The 19,619-nt window shown below is 43.9% G+C and overlaps 1 protein-coding gene across 1 annotated transcript in view; it reads right to left on the bottom strand.

Moving 5' to 3' along the window:
* CUNH6orf58 (chromosome unknown C6orf58 homolog) overlaps positions 1-18,781 on the bottom strand; it is a 93,414-nt gene extending 74,633 nt beyond the window's left edge. The window contains exons 1-2 of the mRNA XM_077486926.1: positions 18,401-18,781; positions 823-909 (exon numbers count right to left, since the gene is read on the bottom strand). Coding sequence (XP_077343052.1) covers positions 823-909; positions 18,401-18,695 — 382 coding nt within the window. The 5' untranslated portion in view covers positions 18,696-18,781. The remainder of the gene's footprint in view (positions 1-822; positions 910-18,400) is intronic.
* Between the last annotated feature and the right edge of the window lie 838 nt (positions 18,782-19,619).

Here is a 19,619-nt window from a genome sequence, read left to right on the forward strand (position 1 = left end):
ATGACGTATACATGAGCCAATCCCTTCTGTTTTCCCCCTACAGCTGCTGAATGCAGGCAGGAGGGATAGGAGGGGAAGCAGGCTTTCAGCAGCTGCATTAAGAAATTGGAGGGGATTGCTTCTATTATATGTTGCCCCTCCTGTCTAGGTGTAAAAGATGGAGGCCACAAGGGCCACCTGGAGCATGGGCCTGGGTCACAATGGCACCCCCTGTGACCCCTATAGCTATGCCAATGAGTATAAGGATAGATTTAGGTTAAAGGATGCACACATCCCTTCTGCATACCCCTGCTGACCTAAAGTAACCCACCTTTTCTCATCCTTGGTACATATTTACCTTCATGCCATGACCTGCCACAATCATCACATCCCACAGATAAAATATTTTCATTAATTGAGCATGCACATTTGAAAATTGTAGACTTCTAATAAGTTGACCACCCTGAACTGCAAAGTGGCTCAATTGCATAGACAAGAATAAGATTTTGGATGCAGAATTTGAATATTTAAGCAGGTTACACTAATTCTGCACCGATCTCCATTATTTGTCATATAATTAACTGAAGCGAAGGACATTTTGAAAAGTAATTTATGACCCTCTTTTAACAAAGTTGACTTCCTTTGAAATCTGTACTCTTAACCATATGACCACATTCATCCTTCATTTTATACAGAAATTAGTTATTGGTCTTTTAAATCTTTGTTTAATAAAAATGTTTTACAAATTAAAATACAAGTATTCCAAAACCTTTTACTTAAGTTATGCTATATCTGATAGCTTATTTATGTTTGAGGTAGAAAAGCATATACAGGTATACTTACAAGCCCACCAACTTCTCCCAGAGATTAATGTCTGGTCCTCCTCAGTGTTTGATCCACTGGTTGCCCCAGAGTCAGCTATTAACCGTCCTAGGTTTGATTAAAAAAACAAAACAGTCAATTACAACTGCAAAAATATTTAAATCTATCAGTTAGTATTGTTTAGTATCTTGTGTCTCATTCACTGGAGGTCAACCTAATGCCGCGTACACACGATCAGACTATCCGGCGGACTTAGTCTGTCGGACAAACCGCCGTAAAGTCCGCCGGACTGTCCGAATGAGCGGACCTGCCCACACACGTGACTTAGTCCACCGAATTATCCGCCGTACTTTTGAAATGAACGGACTTGCCCACACATACGGAGGAAAGTCTGTTCATTTTGAGCACGGCTCCAGCTAGCCGGGACCAGCGAAGGAAGCGCCGCTGGCCCCGTCACCTGGTATGGAGTTAAAGGGGAAGCCCTATGCCGAAAAAACGGCGTGGGAGTCCCCCCTAGGTCCATATCAGACCCTTATCCGAGCACGCAACCCAGCCGGTCAGGAAAGGGGGTGGGGATGAGCGAGCACCCCCCCTCCTGAGCCGTACCAGGCCGTGTGCCCTCAACATGGGGGGTGCTTTGGGGAAGAGGGGCCGCGCGGCCCCCCACCCCAAAGCATCTTGTCCCCATGTTGATGAGGAAAAGGGCCTCTTCCTGACAACCCTGGCCATTGGTTGTCGGGGTCTACGGGGGGCTTATCGGAATCCGGGAGCCCCCTTTAATAAGGGGTCTCCGGATACCGGCCCCCCACCCTATGTGAATGAGTATGGGGTGCAATGTACCCCTACCCATTCACCTGTGAATTTTTTTTTTTTTTAAACACAACACACAAGGGTTTATTGCACAGCTCCGGGGGTCTTCTTCCATCTTCGGGGGTCTTTTTGCCATTGAGCGGACTTTCATTTCAAAAGTTCGGCGGACTAGCACAAACAAGGCTGTATTGTCTGCCGGACAGCGAGTCTGGCGGACATATTTTGGTGCAAAACTACTTTCTTAGTCCGCCGGACTTTTGGGTAACAAAAGTCCGCCGGACTTTTCCACCGGATGGTTTGATCGTTTGTATGCGGCATTAGGCTGTATTCACACCTGAGCACAGCAAATTTACTGGCATTTTTAGAAGTGTATTACTAGTGTTTTAGAAGCATATTACAAGCGTTTTACAGCTTCGGGTGTTTTTGTTTATCCAATAGAAAGCACTAGGGGGGAGGAGAGGGGAGGAAATTAGGGGTGAAGAGCTGCTGTTTGATCAGAAAAGGCATGACAAAACACTAATAAAACACTCAAGTCAGGTGTTTCTATTGAAGTCTATAGGGCCAAAAATACTTGTAATCTGCCAAAAAGAAGCTCATGTACTTTTTGAGCTAAAGGCGTTTTGCTTCAGGCGACAGAACACTCAGATGTGAACAGGGGCCATTTAAATGAATGTGATTTGGCTTGCTGCACATTTTAGAGCTACAAGCTTTAAGCAGAAAATTGCTCAGGAGTGAACAGGGACTAAACGTTAGTGTGCCATAAGCAACCAAATGTAACTGAATAAGCAAACAATCCAGAAAAAATAAGGAGAGCAGGAGTTTTGATTGCAACCTGACTTTACTGGCTGCAATGGTCAATGGCTGTTCTGAAAACTCAGTAAGAAAGTATTCTAGCCAGAGAAAGACGAGAATTGGGTGTTATATTTTTTTAAAGAAAATATTTCTATTAAATTACATGTTACAAATGAAAACACCTGTGTAATTAGGTTGTGATGAAAGCAGCCATTCTCTCACTTAAGCTGGCCATACTGTAGGTGGATCGAGGTGGACATTGAGGGAGGGATTCCTCCTCCACCTCGCTTGGATGGGGGAATCCATTGTTTTTGTGGTTTTGTTTTTTTAATCAGCTTGCTGGCTGATCTAAACAAAAAAAAGATGGCCGTTCTTAGGTGCCTTTTCCAGTTCTGTAGAACTAGTGTACTTCGCACTAGGAAATAAGAACTCCCATTAAAGCCTTATCAAACAGACATTTTAATTTTTGACAGATTCTATTTTAAATTATTTCCAATTAATCAGTGATATTAATATATTTTTAAAGGATAACAGTATGCATACAAAATTAAAAACAAAATAAAGTCATTATTAGACATGCAATTAGTAATTAGGTTCAGCCAGTGGCAGACGTAAAGGGGTCACAGAAGTTGGGGGCCCCCTCTATGCCCAGATGGGAGGAATGGCAAGGTCAGCTGACATTGAGCTCCTGATCCCCAGCTGTACTGTCAATCTGCACTGCGGGGAGCTTGTCACACTGATTACACTTAAAGTGAAAGCACAGTGTATGCTGTGCTATTTGTCCCCCCTACAGTGCAGTACCTGGCAGAACGAGCTAAGGTAAAGGACTGCTGATTTTTAAAAGGCTGTTGTATGTTTCATAGTTAGTAAGGTTGAATAAAGACACCAGTCCATCCTGAGTGAGTGTCTATAATTGTCCCTATCCCTGTACACTGCACACTGCACACTCACATTGGTCCCTACCCTCAAGGAGCCCACAATCCAAGGTCCCCATTCATATACTAAGGCAAATTTTGGACAGAAGCCAATTAACCTACCCTACCTGCATGTCTTTGGATTGTGGGAGTAAACCAGAGTACCCGGAGGAAACCCACGCAGGCACAGGGAGAACATGCAAACTCCAGGCAGGTAGTGTCGTGGTTGGGATTTGAACCAGCAACCCTTCTTACTGCTATGTGAGAGTGCTAACCACTACACCACTGTGCCGCCCATGTATGTTCATAAGTGTATGTATGTATGTGGGTGTGTGTGTGTGTGTGTGTGTGTGTGTGTATGTACAGTGGTGTGAAAAAGTGTTTGCCCCCTTCCTCATTTCCTGTTCCTTTGCATGTTTGTCACACTTAAGTGTTTCGGAACATCAAACCAATTTAAACAATAGTCAAGGACAACACAAGTAAACACAAAATGCAATTTGTAAATGAAGGTGTTTATTATTAAAGGTGAAAAAAAATCCAAACCATCATGGCCCTGTGTGAAAAAGTGATTGCCCCCTAAACCTAATAACTGGTTGGGCCACCCTTAGCAGCAACAACTGCAACCAAGCGTTTGCGATAACGTGCAATGAGGCTTTTACAGCGTCCTGGAGGAATTTTGGCACACTCATCTTTGCAGAATTGTCCTAATTCAGTTACATTAGAGGATTTTCGAGCATGAACGGCCTTTTTAAGGTCATACCACAACATCTCAATAGGATTCAGGTCAGGACTTTGGCTAGGCCACTCCAAAGTCTTCATTTTGTTTTTCTTCAGCCATTCGGTGGTGGACTTGCTGGTGTGTTTAGGATCATTGTCCTGCTGCAGAACCCAAGTTCGTTTCAGCTTGAGTACACGAACAGATGGTCGGACATTCTCCTTCAGGATCTCTTGGTAGACAGCAGAATTCATAGTTCCTTTTATCACGGCAAGTCTTCCAGGTCCTCAAGCAGCAAAACAGCCCCAGACCATCACACTACCACCACCATATTTTACTGTTGGTATAATGTTCTTTTTATGAAATGCAGTGTTCCTTCTATGCCAGATATACTTGGACACACACCTTCCAAAGAGTTCCACTTTTGTCTCATCGGTCCACAGAATGTTGTCCCAAAAGTCTTGGGGATCATCAAGATGTGTTGTGGAGAAATTGAGACGAGCTTTGATGTTCTTTTTGCTCAGCAATGGTTTTCTCCTTGGAACTCTGCCATGCAGGCCATTTTTGCCCAGTCTTTTCCTGATGGTGGAGGCATGAACGCTGACCTTAACTGAGGCAAGTGAGGCCTGCAGTTCCTTGGACGTTGTTGTGGGGTCTTTTGTGACCTCTTGGATGAGTCGTCGCTGCGCTCTTGGGGTAATTTTGGGCGGCCGGCCACTCCTGGGAAGGTTCACCACTGTTCCATGTCTTCGCCATTTGTGGATAATGGCTCTCACTGTGGTTCGCTGGATTCCCAAAGCTTTGAAAATGGCTTTATAACCCTTTCCAGACTGATAGATCTCAATTACTTTCTTTCTCAATTGTTCCTGAATTTCTTTGGGTCTCGGCATGATGTGTAGCTTTTAAGGATCTTCTGGTGGACCTTACTGTGTCAAGCAGCTCCTATTTAAGTGATGCCTTGATTGTGAACAGGTGTGGCAATTATCAGGCCTGGGTGTGGCTAGAGAAATTGAACTCAGGTGTGGACAACCACAGTTATAGTATGTTTTAACAAGGGGGGCAATCACTTTTTCACACAGGGCCATGATGGTTTGGATTTTTTTTCACCTTTAATAATAAACACCTTCATTTACAAATTGCATTTTGTGTTAACTTGTGTTGTCCTTGACTATTGTTTAAATTGGTTTGATGTTCCAAAACACTTAAGTGTGACAAACATGCAAAGGAACAGGAAATGAGGAAGGGGGCAAACACTTTTTCACACCACTGTATGTATATGTGTGTGTGCATGTGCATTTATGTGTATGTGCAGGTATTTATATGTATGTGTGTGTGTGTATGTGTCTATGTGTGTGTGTGTATGTGTCTATGTGTGTGTGCATGTGTTTATGTGTGTGTATATATGTGCATTTATATATATGTGTGTGTGTGTTTATATTAGACATGTGCAGACTGAAATATTTTGTATCGGAATTTCGTTTTCGTCCAAAAAATAAATTTATTTAGTTACTCCCGAAATTCGTTTTTATTTATTTTGTTTTTCGTTAAAAAATTGCATTAGTCTGAAAATCCAAATGAATTACGGTCAAATCTGTCATTGAAGGCTTATGGAGTCTGTCGAATGTTTAAAGAAGGTTCGACGGAGCTGCAATCATACATTCCTGGTCAAATATTTTGACTACAAGCTATAGTAGGATTCTAATGTTATACATCTTCTATGGGTTTTTTTTTTTTTAAGGCTATTTGCATTGCACACAGGTCATTAGCATTAGCATTAAGAAAAAAAAAAATTAAGAAAAAAAATGCGTGGGGGTCCCCCGAAATTCCATACCAGGCCCTTATCCGAGTACGCAACCTGGCAGGCCGCAGGAAAATAGGTGGGGATGAGAGAGCGGCCCCCCCCTCCTGAACTGTACCAGGCCACATGCCCTTAACATTGGGAGGGTGCTTTGAGGTAGCCCCTCAAAGCACCTTGTCCCCATGTTGATGAGGACAAGGGCCTCATCCCCACAACCCTGGCCGGTGGTTGTGAGGGTCTGCGGGCAGGGGGCTTATCGGAATCTGGAAGCCACCTTTAACAAGGGGACCCCCAGATCCCGGCCTCCCCCCGTGTGAAATGGTAAGGGGGTACAAAACTACCCCTACCATTTCACCAAAAAAGTGACAAAAATTGTTAAAAATGACAGGTCTTTGACAATTCCTTTATCCAGAACTTGTGAAATCCTTGACCTTGAGTAACTGGTAACAGAAGTGAACGGGGACCTTTTTCCTCAGTACCTGGAATGTTCTCTGTCTCCTTGACAGTACTGTAAAAAGCATGAATTTGTCAGTGTCCTTCTCAGCAAACAGGCACTTCTCAGGATGCCAGCTTGTTGGCCCTCCTCCGAAGAGTCCTCCCCCGGTCACTTACACAAGCTGCGGTGCCCCTCCAAGCCGAGAGCACACCCGGATGTCTTGAATCCTCCCTCAGTTACTGCGCCTTTGGACCAGCTGGTTCCGAGACTCGGGAACAGACGGATCCCTACCCCAGACCAGGTGGGTCTATTGGGTCTATTGGGGTTAGCCAACTGAAACATGTTGCAGAGCGACGAACGCTCCCGTGACTGGGACCCCTCGCGGGGTTACCCCGGTCCTGAGTCAGGAACAGACCCCTAAGGCCTCACGAACGAAGCTAGAACATGTGACTTCAACATCTTAAGTGCCCTTCCCCAGACTCCTCAGCAGGCGCACCCACTGATTGGTTCCGGGGAAGCTGATATTCAAAACGTCCAACCAGGCCTGGTTCTGAGCCTGTCATGTGCACCTAACTGTACACATGACCAGACAGAACTCTAACACAGCCCAGCCAAACTGGGCTATAATGGCTTCAACTCTTCTGGGAAGGCTGTCCACAAGGTTTAGGAGTGTGTCTAAAGGAATGTTTGACCATTCTTCCAGAAGCGCATTTGTGAGATCAGGCACTGATATGGACGAGAAAGCCTAGCTCGCAGTCTCCTCTCTAATTCATCCCAAAGGTGTTCTATCAGATTGAGATCAGGACTCGCCTGAAAGAAGCCTCATCTGCAATCCCAATGTGAAAGCCCGAGTGCTTTCACACTGAGGCGCTGCGCTGTCAGGGCGTCAAAAAAAGTGCTGACTGCCATAATCTCTGGCTAGAGATTTGTTCAGCCTTGAAGCGGCCAGCTGCGAGTGGCTACTCTTTGGATGGTACTAGAGACTTTCTGATAGTAGCAGTTCAAGGTGCCAGAGTTTCTTCACCCTTGCCCTCTGTTCCCATATGAGACTGTGTTGTTGAATGTTATCCCTGCAAACAAAAACCCTTTCTAAAGGACTTTTACGGTGTCCAAAGTGTACTAACTCTGGGAACCCCTAGATGTGGAAGGACCAGCCAATCGGAGGTAACCGGTAAGCCCAAAAGTTAATGCCACCCTGCCAAGGGTTATGGCTATATATATATATATATATATATATATATATATATATATATATACTGAGAAAAATTATAAACACAATAGTTTTGTGTTTGCCCCTATTTGTCATAAGCTGAACTCAAAGATTTATGACTTTTTCCATTTGCACAAAAGGCCTATTTCTCTCAAATATTGTTCACAAATCTGTCTAAATATGTGTTAGTGAGCACTTCTCCTTTGCCGAGATAATCCATCCACTTCACAGGCATATCAAGATGCTGATTAGACAGCAAGAATATTGCACAGGTGTGCCTTAGGCTGGCCACAATAAAAGTCCACTCTAAAATGTGTAGTTTTATCACACAGCACAATGCCACAGATGTCACAAGTTTTGAGGGAGTGTGCAAATGGCATGCTGACTGCAGGAATGTCCACCAGAGCTGTTGCCCTTGAATTGAATGTTCATTTCTTTACATAAGTAATCTCCAAAGGTGTTTCAGAGAATTTGGCAGTACATCCAACCAGCTTCACATCCACAGACCAAATGTAACCACACCAGCCCAGGACCTCCACATCCAGCATCTTCACCTCCAAGATCATCTGTGACCAGCCACCCAGATAGCTGCTGCAAAAATCAATTTGCATAACCAAAGAACTGCACAGACTGTCAGAAACCATCTCAGGAAAGCTCATCTGCATGCTCATCATCCTCATCAGGGTCTCGACCTGACTGCAGTTCGTTGTCGTAACGGACTTGAGTGGGAAAATGCTCACATTCGATGGAGTCTGCCACTTTGTAGAGATGTTCTCTTCATGGATGAATCAGATTTTCACTGTACAGGACAGACGGCAGGCAGCATGTATGGCATTGTGTGTGGGTGAGTGGTTTGCTGATGTCAATGTTGTGGATCAAGTGGCCCATGGTGGCGATGGGGTTATGGTATGGGCAGCGTATGCTATGGACAACGAACATAGGTGCATTTTATTGATGGCATTTTGAATGTACAGATATACTGTAACGAGATTCTGAGGCCCATTGTTTTGTCATTCATCCACGACCACCACCTCATGTTGCAGCATGATAATGCACGGCCCCATGTTGCAAGGATCTGTATACAATTCCTGGAAGCTGAAAACACCGCGTTTCTTGAATGGCCAGCATACTCACTGGACATGTCACCCATTGAGCACTTTTGGGATGCTCTGGATCGGCGTATATACGACAGCGTGTTCCAGTTCCTGCCAATATCCAGCAACTTCGCACAGCCATTGAAGAGGAGTGGACCAACATTCCACAGGCCACAATCCACAACCTGATCAACTTAAAATAGATGTGCTGCACTGCGTGAGGCAAATGGCAGTCACACCAGATACTGACTGATGTTCGGACCCCCCCAACCCCCCAATACAGTAAAACTGCACATTTTAGAGTGGCCTTTTATTGTGAACAGCTTAAGGCACACCTGTGCAATAATCATGCTGTCTACATCTGTGAGGTGGATGGATTATCTTGGCAAAAGAAAAAGTGCTCACAAACACAGATTTAGACATATTTGTGAACAATATTTGAGAGAAATAGGCCTTTTGTGTATATAGAAAAAGTCATAGATCTTTGAGTTCAGCTCACGACAAACAGGGGGCAAACACAAAAGTGTTGCATTTATAATTTTGCTCAGTGTATATATATATGTGTTGTCTGTCACCCTTTAATAAAGTGTTGGGGATAATGTGTTATGCCGCGTACAAAATATCAGATTATCCGGCGGACTTGGTCTGGCGGACCAGAGTCTGGTGGACTTGGTCTGGCGGACCAGAGTCCGGCGCACTTGGTCTGGCGGACCAGAGTCTGGTGGACTTGGTCTGGCGGACCAGAGTCCGGCGCACTTGGTCTGGCGGACCAGAGTCTGGTGGACTTGGTCTGGCGGACCAGAGTCCGGCGCACTTGGTCTGGCGGACCAGAGTCCGCCAGACAATCCGCCCATATGTGGGCTCCGGCTGACTTTTTCTTCCCAAAAGTCCGGCTGATTTAGAAAGAGGTTTTGATTCAAGATTGTCCGCCCGTCTGTGTGCTAGTCTGCCGGACTTTTCAAATGAATGGACTTGCCCACACACGGAGAAAATTCCGTTATTTTTTTAACGTGACTTCAGGTAGACAGAACTAGTGAAGGAAGTGAAGTCGCCACCTCCATCGGCAAGATTGACACCTTGCTAGCCCCGTCACCTGGTATGGATTTAAAGGGGAAGCCCTACACTGGAAAAAATGGCGCGGGGGCCCCCCAAAGTCCATAGGAGACCCTTATCCGAGCATGCAGCCCGGCCGGTCAGCAAAGGGGGTGGGGACAAGTGAGCCCCCCCTCCTGAGCCGTTCCAGGCCGCGTGCCCTTAACATGGGCGGGTGCTTTGGGGAAGGGGGCCCTGTGGCCCCCCCGCCTTAAAGCACCTTGTCCCCATGTTGATGAGGACAAGGGCCTCTTCCCGACAACCCTGGCCATTGGTTGTCGGCGGTCTGAGGGTGGGGGGCTTATCAGAATAAAGTCAGTTTGAAAGTCCATTCGTTTTGAACCTGATGACGTACGATGGGACTAGAAAAGGAAGTTCAATAGCCAGTAGCCAATAGCTGCCCTTGCATCGTATTTGGTTTGTCAGATCAGCATACAGATAAATGGTTTTCCTGATAGGAATTGAGTCAGTCGGACAGATTTGAAACATGTTCTATTTCTAAGTTCGTCTGAATTTTTTTAATAAAAATGATCGTACTATCCCACACATGATCTGACTATCCGACGTAATGATTCCATCTGACCTTTTCTGCCGGAAAGTCCAGTCGTGTGTACATGGCATTAGACATCTACTATATATCTTCTCCTGATGAGTGGTGACATAGCCACAAAATGCGTTGAGCTTCAGATGCTTACAACATAGATCTGTTTACTCTATGCCACATGTGTAATTTCAATATACTTGGATCAATCTCAAAATATGTAATATGTTAACATGAATTAAGAAACCGATAATGATAATGAATCATGAATCACTGCCTTTTATGTGTATACATGTGCAATATCAAAATAAATTTAACATTACTAAAGAAATACAGTGTATTTTTTGCTTCCTAACTACAGTCCCTGACAAAAGTCTTGTCACTTGTGTACAAATTTACCTGAAGTGCCGCTAAAATATATTTCTAATCAAGATTTTGTTACAAGATATGGGTCATTTTAATCCCAACAGCTTTTGTAATAATGTTTCAGTGCAAAACGAAACTGACAAAAAGTATTCTAATATTCACAGCTTGGTGAAGCCCATTGAGTCATTTTTTGCCAAGACATAAGTGTTGTCGCCTTGTTATATGAGCTTCACCTGTGACTAATAATGGATCAATTAGGTCTCAGGCGTATATAAAAAGAACACCAGTACACTAGACCTTCTCAACTGCAACTAGACCTCTGCAAACATGCCTAAGATTCACCCGGAGACTAAAGTGTTGATTATCAAGAGGCTGAAGACCAGATCCACTGCTGATGTGGCAGACACCTTCAATGTGTCTCAGCATCAAGTTCAGAGGATAAAAAAAAGATTTGAAGAGACTGGAGACGTTTTGGACCAGGCCAGGTCAGGCCGACCCCGCAAGACAACTGCTCGAGAGGACCGTTTGTTGGCTCGAAAATCCAAGGCCAGCCCATTTTCCACTGCAGCAGAGTTTCACAAGACCTGGTCACCTGAAGTCCCTGTGTCAACCAGAACAGTTTGTCGGATTCTGTCTCGAAATGGCCTCCATGGTCGAATCAGTGCCCATAAGCCAGCACTAAACAAAAGACAATTGAAAAACCGTGTGGCATTTGCCAAGGACCACAGCCTGCTAAAAGGATGGACTCTGGAAAAGTGGCAGAAGGTGGATTTTTCAGATGAATCTTCTGTTGAATTACACCACAGTCACCGCAAATATTGCAGGAGACCTACTGGAACCCGCATGGAGCCGAGATTTACCCAGAAAACAGTGAAGTTTGGTGAAGGTAAAATCATGGTCTGGGGTTACATCCAGTATGGGGGTGTGCGAGGGATCTGCAGGGTGGAAGGCAACATCAATAGTCTACAATACCAAGAAATCTTAGCTACCTCTTATATTGCCAACCATAAAAAAGGCCAAATTTTAAAGCAGGATGGTGCTCCATCACATACTTCCATCTCCACATCAAAGTTCCTTAAGGCAAAGAAGATCAAGATGCTCCAGGATTGGCCAGCCCAGTCACCAGACATGAACATCTTTGAGCATATGTGGTGTAGGATGAAAGATGAAGCATGGAAGACGAAACCAAAGAATATTCCTGAACTCTGGGAGGCATGCAAGACTGTTTTCTTTGCTATTCCTGATGACTTCATCAATAAATTGTATGAATCCTTGCCAAATGTATGCTGTCCTTCAAGCTCATGGAAGTCATACAAGATATTACATTTGGATCTCACAGCACCACTACTTAATTTGCTGACATATTTTTGGATTTTCAGTAAAGTTGTTCAATTTCTGTATAGGCGACAAAACTTTTGTCTTGCCAAAATTTGACCTGTCTGACTTGATTAAATGATAAATCTTTTTTCAGTGAAACTAATTTATTTCAGTGCATTAACCACTTTCAGACCGGACCATTTTGCTGGTCAAAGACCAGACCACTTTTTGCGATTCGGCACTGCATCGCTTTAACTGACAATTGCGCGGTCGTGCGACGTGACTCCCAAACAAAATTGACGTCCTTTTTTTACCACAAATAGAGCTTTCTTTTGGTGGTATTTAATCACCCCTGCGGTTTTTATTTTTTGCGCTATAAACAAAAATAGAGCGACAATTTTGAAAAAAACGCATTATTTTTTACTTTTTGTTATAATAAATATCCCCCAAAAATATATAAAAAAAAACATTTTTTTCCCTCAGTTTAGGCCGATACATATTCTTCTACATATTTTTGGTAAAAAAATCGCAATAAGCGATTATTGATTGGTTTGCGCAAAAGTTATAGCGTTTACAAAATAGGGATAGTTTTATAGCATTTTTATTAATAATTTTTTATTATTATTTTTTTACTAGTAATGGCCGCGATCAGCGATTTTTATTGTGACTGTGACATTGTGGGGGACCCATCGGACATTTTTGACACATTTTTGGGACCATTGTCATTTATACAGTAATCACTGCTATATAAATGCAGTGATTCCTGTGTAAATGACACTGGCAGTGAAGGGGTTAACCAGTGGGTGGCAGTGTAGGGGTTAAGTGTTCCTAGGGGTGTGTTACTAACTGTGGGGGGGTTGGGCTTTCATTTAGTGAACACTGATCTCTGCTCCAATCACATGGAGCAGAGATCAGCGTCACTAGTTGCTAGGCAGAATGGAGAAATGTTGTTTACAACGGCATTTCTTAATTTGGCCGCTCCGTGAGACGATCGCGGGGATGCCCGTGGCGATCGAGTCCGCGGGTCCCGCGACCGGACTCACGGGGGTCCCGACCAGCGCGGGAGTGCGCCGCCGGCGGCGCGCTCCCGATGGCAGGGCGGCAAATTTAAAGGGACGTACATGTACGCCCATTTGCCTGCCCGTGCCATTCTGTCGACGTACATCGTCGTGCGCTGGTCGGCAAGTGGTTAAACATCATTTGGGAGGGCTTTAGCTTTTCATATGAGCTATTTCTAACACCAATTGATTAATTAAAAGTCAGGTTAATAGCAGGAGTTTCTACAAAATAGAGAAGCGACAAGACTTTTGTCAGGGACTGTATATACTTCATATAAAGTCCCAACATCAGTCTTTATTGTCAAACAGGGATGGAGGCAATTTAATGTAATTGTTTTAGCCCTTGTACACACGGTCGGACTTTCCGCCAGAAAATGTCCGATCAGACCATGTTGTCGGATAATCCGACCATGTGCGGGCTCCATTGACTGTTTCCGTCGGAATATCCGACCGACAACGTTTTAGAGCTGGGCTGTAAAAATTTTCGACAACATGATCTGATCGGACTTTGTCCGATCGTTTGTAGAGAATTCCGATCGGACAAAGTGCCATGCATGCTCAGATCAAATTTCTAGCCCAAAGCTATTGGCTACTATAATGAAATAACGTCATCACGTTGTGAACGATCTGATTTTCCGACAACTTTGCCCGGCCGTGTGTATGCAACACCAGTTTCGGACAAAATCCGATGGATTTGGTTGTCGGAATGTCCGACCGTGTGTACAAGGGCTTAGGCTTCACACAAAGTCTCAACCCTCTTCTCTTTTATATGTATAGGGATGGAAGCATGCATGTTTGGTTAGCAAAAGCTGATCCATATAACTATGTGTCAGGATTTTTCCTTCCTTCTTTCCCTGCAATACCGTGGGTTAAGATATTGGATAGGTTTTTCTAGTAATCTGATACAAAAACCCATGTGTGCACCAATCTGTGATTTTTATCATGACTGTGACATTATGTTGGACACATCGGACAATTTTGACACATTTTTGGGACCACTGGCATTTATACAGCGATCAGTGCTATAAAAATGCATTGATTACTGTATAAATGTCACTGGCAGTGAAGGGGTTAACACTAGTGGGCGATCAAGGGGTTAGCTATGTTCTCTGGGAGGTGATTCTAACTGCAGGGGAAGGGGACTGACTAGAGGAAGTGACGGATCATGGTTCCTAGCTAATAGGAACATACGATCTGTCACTCCTGTTAGAACAGAACAGAGAAGTGTGTGTTTACACACACTTGTCCCTGTTCTGTGTCTCCTGCTCACGATCACTGGTGGCTGGCGGTCATCGTGGCCATCGGCCATGAGCATCAGCACCCCCACTGTGCAGCAGGCTCCTGCCTGCTATCCCCATCCCACGAGCCGATGTATAGCTATGATGGTTCCTGGGATCGTGCCGACCTGCCGCAGTATAACGTCTTCGGCTGGTCGGCAAGCGGTTAAGAAACCGCTAATGCCAATGAATCATGAATCACTGCCTTTTATGTATATCTGTGCCTTTTATGTGTATACATGTGCAATATCAAAATAAATATAACATTACTAAAGAAATATAGAGTATTTTTTGCTACTTAACTGCATGCTTCATAAAAATTCCCAACCTCGCTCTTTATTGTCAAACAGGGATGGGGGCAATCTGACGTAATTGTCTTAGGCCTTGCATAAAGTCCCAACCCTCTTCTCTTTCTAGCCCTTGCCAACTGAGCACTATGTGAGTGCAATCTACTGTATACTGTCAAAACTTTGCTAATCTTATTAAAATAATGCTGCACTAGGAATTGCCTGGGGCTTCTCTTCCCTTTCTTGCCTTTCATCTCTCACAGTCTCTGGGTCCCCAGCCCGTGCTGAAGCAGCCTCGCCACCAACTGCAGCATTCACACTAGAGACCAACTTACAGAGGTTCACTACCCAGAACATTTTTTTTGAGATCCATTCTCCGTCTTTTATCATTTTTATTTGCATCATTCATTCTATTGATGTTTCTCTTATATATTATTCACAAGATTCAAGAGTGTTTGTACACCATTGTTGTAACTTACAGGTCTTTAGCACTGAATTCCACACAAGCCTTGTGTGTTTTTTTATCTTTAGGTTTTATTTTTAGCCTTTTAAACATATTACCCATGGGGATATACTTTGCAGTGTGTTTGCATACAGTAATTTTGCTAAAATTCTCTTCCAGCCTTATTTAAAGTTAAATGTTTTTATCTTTCCTGTATGTGCTTGTTGCTTACAGTTAACACTAAGGGCCAATTCACACTGGCGTTCAGTCAAATTTCATAGCACAGCCTGAGTGATTCAGCATTCTGGCCGCTCTGCTGGCTAGGGGGCAGTGTGGTTCACGATTCAGCAGACATTCCCCATTTTTTTTGTAAACGCTTTATTTAAAGCGGGAGTCCGCCGGGACTCCGCGTTTAAAAAAAAAAAAAAAAAGCCAGCAGCCACAAATACTGCAGCTGCTGACTTTTAAAATAGTGACACTTACCTGTCCAGCGCGCCCGCGATGTCGGCACCCGAAGCCGATCTCTAGATCGTCTCTCGGGTGCTGCCGCCGCCATCTTGGGTATGGGAATCAGGAAATGGAGCCTTTCGGCTTCATTTCCCGGTTCCCTACTGCGCATGCACGAGTCTCGCTGCGCAATAAGGACGGTCCCCGCTGCCTCTGGGATCTGTGTGTTTCCCAGCAGGCAGCGGGGCACTTGCGGAAAGGGGCGGGCACTTGCGGAAAGGGGCGTAATCTACGCCCCTCCCTGCAGAGAGCTATCCCGGAAGTGGGTGCAGATACCTGTACTGTACAGGTATCTGCACCCCCCTCCCCCCTGAAAGGTGCCAATTGTGGCGCCGGAGGGGGGGGGTTCCGATGAGCGGAAGGTCCACTTTAGGGTGGACCTCCGCTTTAAAGTGTACAAAACGTACACTTCACTTACTGCAATGTCAGGTGGGTCACATCCCCAAAAGTGAAGGACTACAGATCCCAGCATGGACCTCTGAGAATTAAGGGTGTGACCCCATAGATTCCATGTGCTAATGCTGGGACCTGTAGTTCTTCACTAATTGGAGGAGCATCACATCTTCAGTTCTGAGGGGTTCATGCTGGGACCTGTAGTCCTTCACTTTTGGGGGGTCACATCCCCTAAAAGTGTAGGACTACAAGTCCCAGCATGAACCCTGCCCTGATATCTAAGGGTTTGTCATCCTTCCATCCCTCCGAGGGTGTCATCTCATCTGTCAGTGTCCTTTCTTCTTCTGCTGACTCTTATCTGCTGACCCTTATCTGCCAACCATCCTCTTATCAGTGCTAGCTCCAAGCTTCTGTGAAGTGCTGACAGTTCAGCACAGAACCCTGGCTGCTGGGGAAGAGTTGACTGAGGATTTTAACCCTGAACTTTCATGGTCAGTGCTTTTGATTGTACGTGCCTTTCTACAAAACTCATCTCTCCCTTTGTGCAAGTCTGCATACTACTGGCTGGACGATACAGGGAGGAGGTGGGTGGAGCTAATCAGTAGGCGTAGAAAAGGAGGAAGTTAAATACTCCCCGCTGTGAATGCTGGGTTTTTGCTCTCTCCTCCTATGATGTCACTGGTTGCTAGTCAGCAGGCGGGTGGTCCCGCCAAATCAAGGGAGGTTGGGAGGTATGGCAATAAGCTGTGCATGGTTTGACATTAACAGGTCCAGCAGAAGATAATTTCTACTAGGGGGTCTATCAACTGTACCATAAAACAGTTTTGTAAAAGGTTTATACATTTCTGCCCTTTAACTGTTCCAGCAGTGCTTTTAGTCCAGTCAATTTCAGAGTAGTTAAAATCCCCCATTATTATCACTGTCCCAGCCCTTGCAGCCCTTTCTATCTGTGCAAGGAGCTGAGTCTCTAGAGCAGCCGTGCATAGTAACCAATCAGCTTCTATCTTCAGCTTTTTCAATGAACCGCTTCCAGAGCAGCTGCCGCAGTTATACTGCAGCAGGTTGGCTCCCCTGGGCGAGCCGTCGTAGCTGTTAAGACACTATAGCAGGTGCATGCTCGTGGCATGTCCTTGGAGCCAATGCATGTTCTCGGGGGCCACGATGAATGCTGGGCATCCGCAATCGCTCGTGACTGAGTGAGAACCAGGATCTGTGTGTGTGAATGCACAAATCCCGATTCTGTCAGGGGAGAGGAGAGAGATTGTGTGTTCCTACTAAGTAGGAACAACGATCTCTCTCCTCCTCTAGTCAGCCACATTCCCCCCACAGTTAGAAACACACAAAGGGAACACAGTTAACCCCTTGATCATCCCCTAGTATTAATCACTTACCTGCCAGTGACATTTATACAGCAATCAGTGGCTATTTTTAGCTCTGATCGCTGTATAAATGTCACTGGTTCCAAAAAAGTGTCTGATGTGTCCGTTGTAATGTTGCAGTCTCGATAAAAAAAAAATAAAAAAAAAATAATAATAATAATAAAAATGCCATAAATCTATCCCCTATTTTGTAGACGCTATAACTTTTGCACAAACTGATCAATATATGCTTATTGCAACTTATTTACCAAAAATATGTAAAAGAATATATATTGGCCTGAACTGATGAAGAAATTCAGTTTTTTTTACATTTTTGGGGGGATATTTATTATAGCATAAAGTACAAAATATTGTTTTTCTTTAAAGTGTAAGTAAACCCCGCTATTGTTTTCAGCCAAGGAAGCTGCCATCTTTGCCTCTGTTTAATCTACAACTGCCATGATGCTGCACATGTGATCAGTTATGACACCAGCCATTGAATGGTTTGACAGTTTGGTTGAGAGCACAACAAATGGGAGTGTTACATTTCCGGCACGTGCCGGAAATGAAACTGGTAAATGAATGGGTTTGCTTCGACTTTAATTGTCACTCTTTTTTTGCTCATAGTGCAAACAATAAAAAATGCAAAGGTGATCAAATACCACCAAAAGAAAGCTCTGTTTGTGAGGAAAAAAGAAGATAAATTTTGTTTTGATACAACATCGCACGACCGCACAATTGTCAGTTGGAGCGACGCAGTGCCGTATCGCAAAAAATTGCCTGGTCAGGAAGGGGGCAAATCCTCCCAGGGCTGAAGGGGTTAAGCTTTGACAACAAAATCTATAAGCTGATTGTTGCTTTGCACAGCTGCACCAGATTCTTTGTGCTCCAGTTTTAGTAAATCTGCTCCACTGTTACTTGGCTGTGTTTTCACTAGAATTCAAATGCTTAATAGCATCTTCCTCCAGATCATGAATCTGAAGAATATCTGTCGTCAATCTGCTGCAAATAAACCTTGAACCTCTACAAAGCAACCTGTATAATGCAAATTTAGAAAGCATTTAATTAATATTTACCTACATTAAACACTAGTGAATATTGTAAACTCATTGTAAGGAATTTAGGATTACATTTTCGTGGATTTCTGCAGAAATTAATCCCAAGTTATCCTCATGAAGAAAGCTCAAATTACCTGTCTGGAACTGCCATCCAAACTGCAGTGGTAATCCCCAAAGAATATTCCTTTGGTTTCCTGATCTTGTCATATCCAAATACGGCTCGGTAGCATTCAGCAATATTTTATACATCCCCATCCTTTCTAGGTAATCCCAGGGATCAATGACAATTTTGCCATTTTGAATCTTAAAATCACTCAGGCTGCCTGGAACAAGATCCCATCTAGGTGGAAAACCTTGATTGTGCTCTGAAATGTTAGGATCAGCATTTCCAAAACTCAAGAGAAGCCATAGAAGAAATAACCTAGACATCTCATGCAACGTCGTCCAATCAGCAGTAAAGTGCTTACAGCTTTTAGTCCCAGCTCTTTTATACTCTTATATGCTAGAGTCTGATTTGTCACAACCTGCTGCTTTTCCCACAATGTATAAACCTGTTACACAGACTATGAAAGTTTAGTGCCCTTAAGTAAATACTGTATGTTTGCTTAATAATCTGTGCACTTTTTCAAATGTAAATATTTTAGCTGTGCATCCTAAATGGATCCTGCCCTTCAGGTAAAGTCCATTTTTTCAATGTGTTCTCCCCTTCCCTTCCTAAATCCTAATTAAAAGTGCAAATAAAGAAACTGTGGAAGGAAAAATTGTTAGATAATATAGTCCCCTTTATGACATAACATGAATACAATAAAGGTGTGGCACTCATATAGAAATATAACCACAAGTTAATAAAATCATCCATATAATTCCGTCAAAGAATAAGTGACTAAATAAATGAAGGAATCAGTCCAGTGTGATGTAATCCCAGCACCAAGAAATCTTCCAACGCAATTTTCCAAATCCTTCAACGCTTGTGTTTAAATTAGGATTAGGATTTGTTTTACCTTCATCATGAATGGGTTATTGCTAATTATCACCCAACTAATAAAATTCTAATTCAAAATACTAAGAACAACTTACAAAGCCATCCAAAACCTGGCCCCCAGCTACGTCACCACTAACCTAGTCTCAAAATACAATCTAAATCATTTTCTTTGTTCCTCCCAAGACCTCCTGCTCTCTAGCTCCCTTGTCGCCTCCTCAGATGCTTACCTCCAGAACATTTCCCAAGCCCTTCCTAACCTACGGAACTTCCTACCCCAATTTGTTCAACTGTCTCCTACTCTGTCCACTTTTAGGTTATCCCTGAAAATCCTTCTCTTTAGAGGAACCTCTCCTGCCCCCACCCAACAACTT

The sequence above is a fragment of the Lithobates pipiens genome, unplaced genomic scaffold, assembly GCF_037356315.1.
Source record: "Lithobates pipiens isolate NorthernLeopardFrog02 unplaced genomic scaffold, aLitPip1_a1.2 Scaffold_18, whole genome shotgun sequence".
In the NCBI taxonomy this organism is placed as follows: Eukaryota; Metazoa; Chordata; class Amphibia; order Anura; family Ranidae; genus Lithobates; species Lithobates pipiens.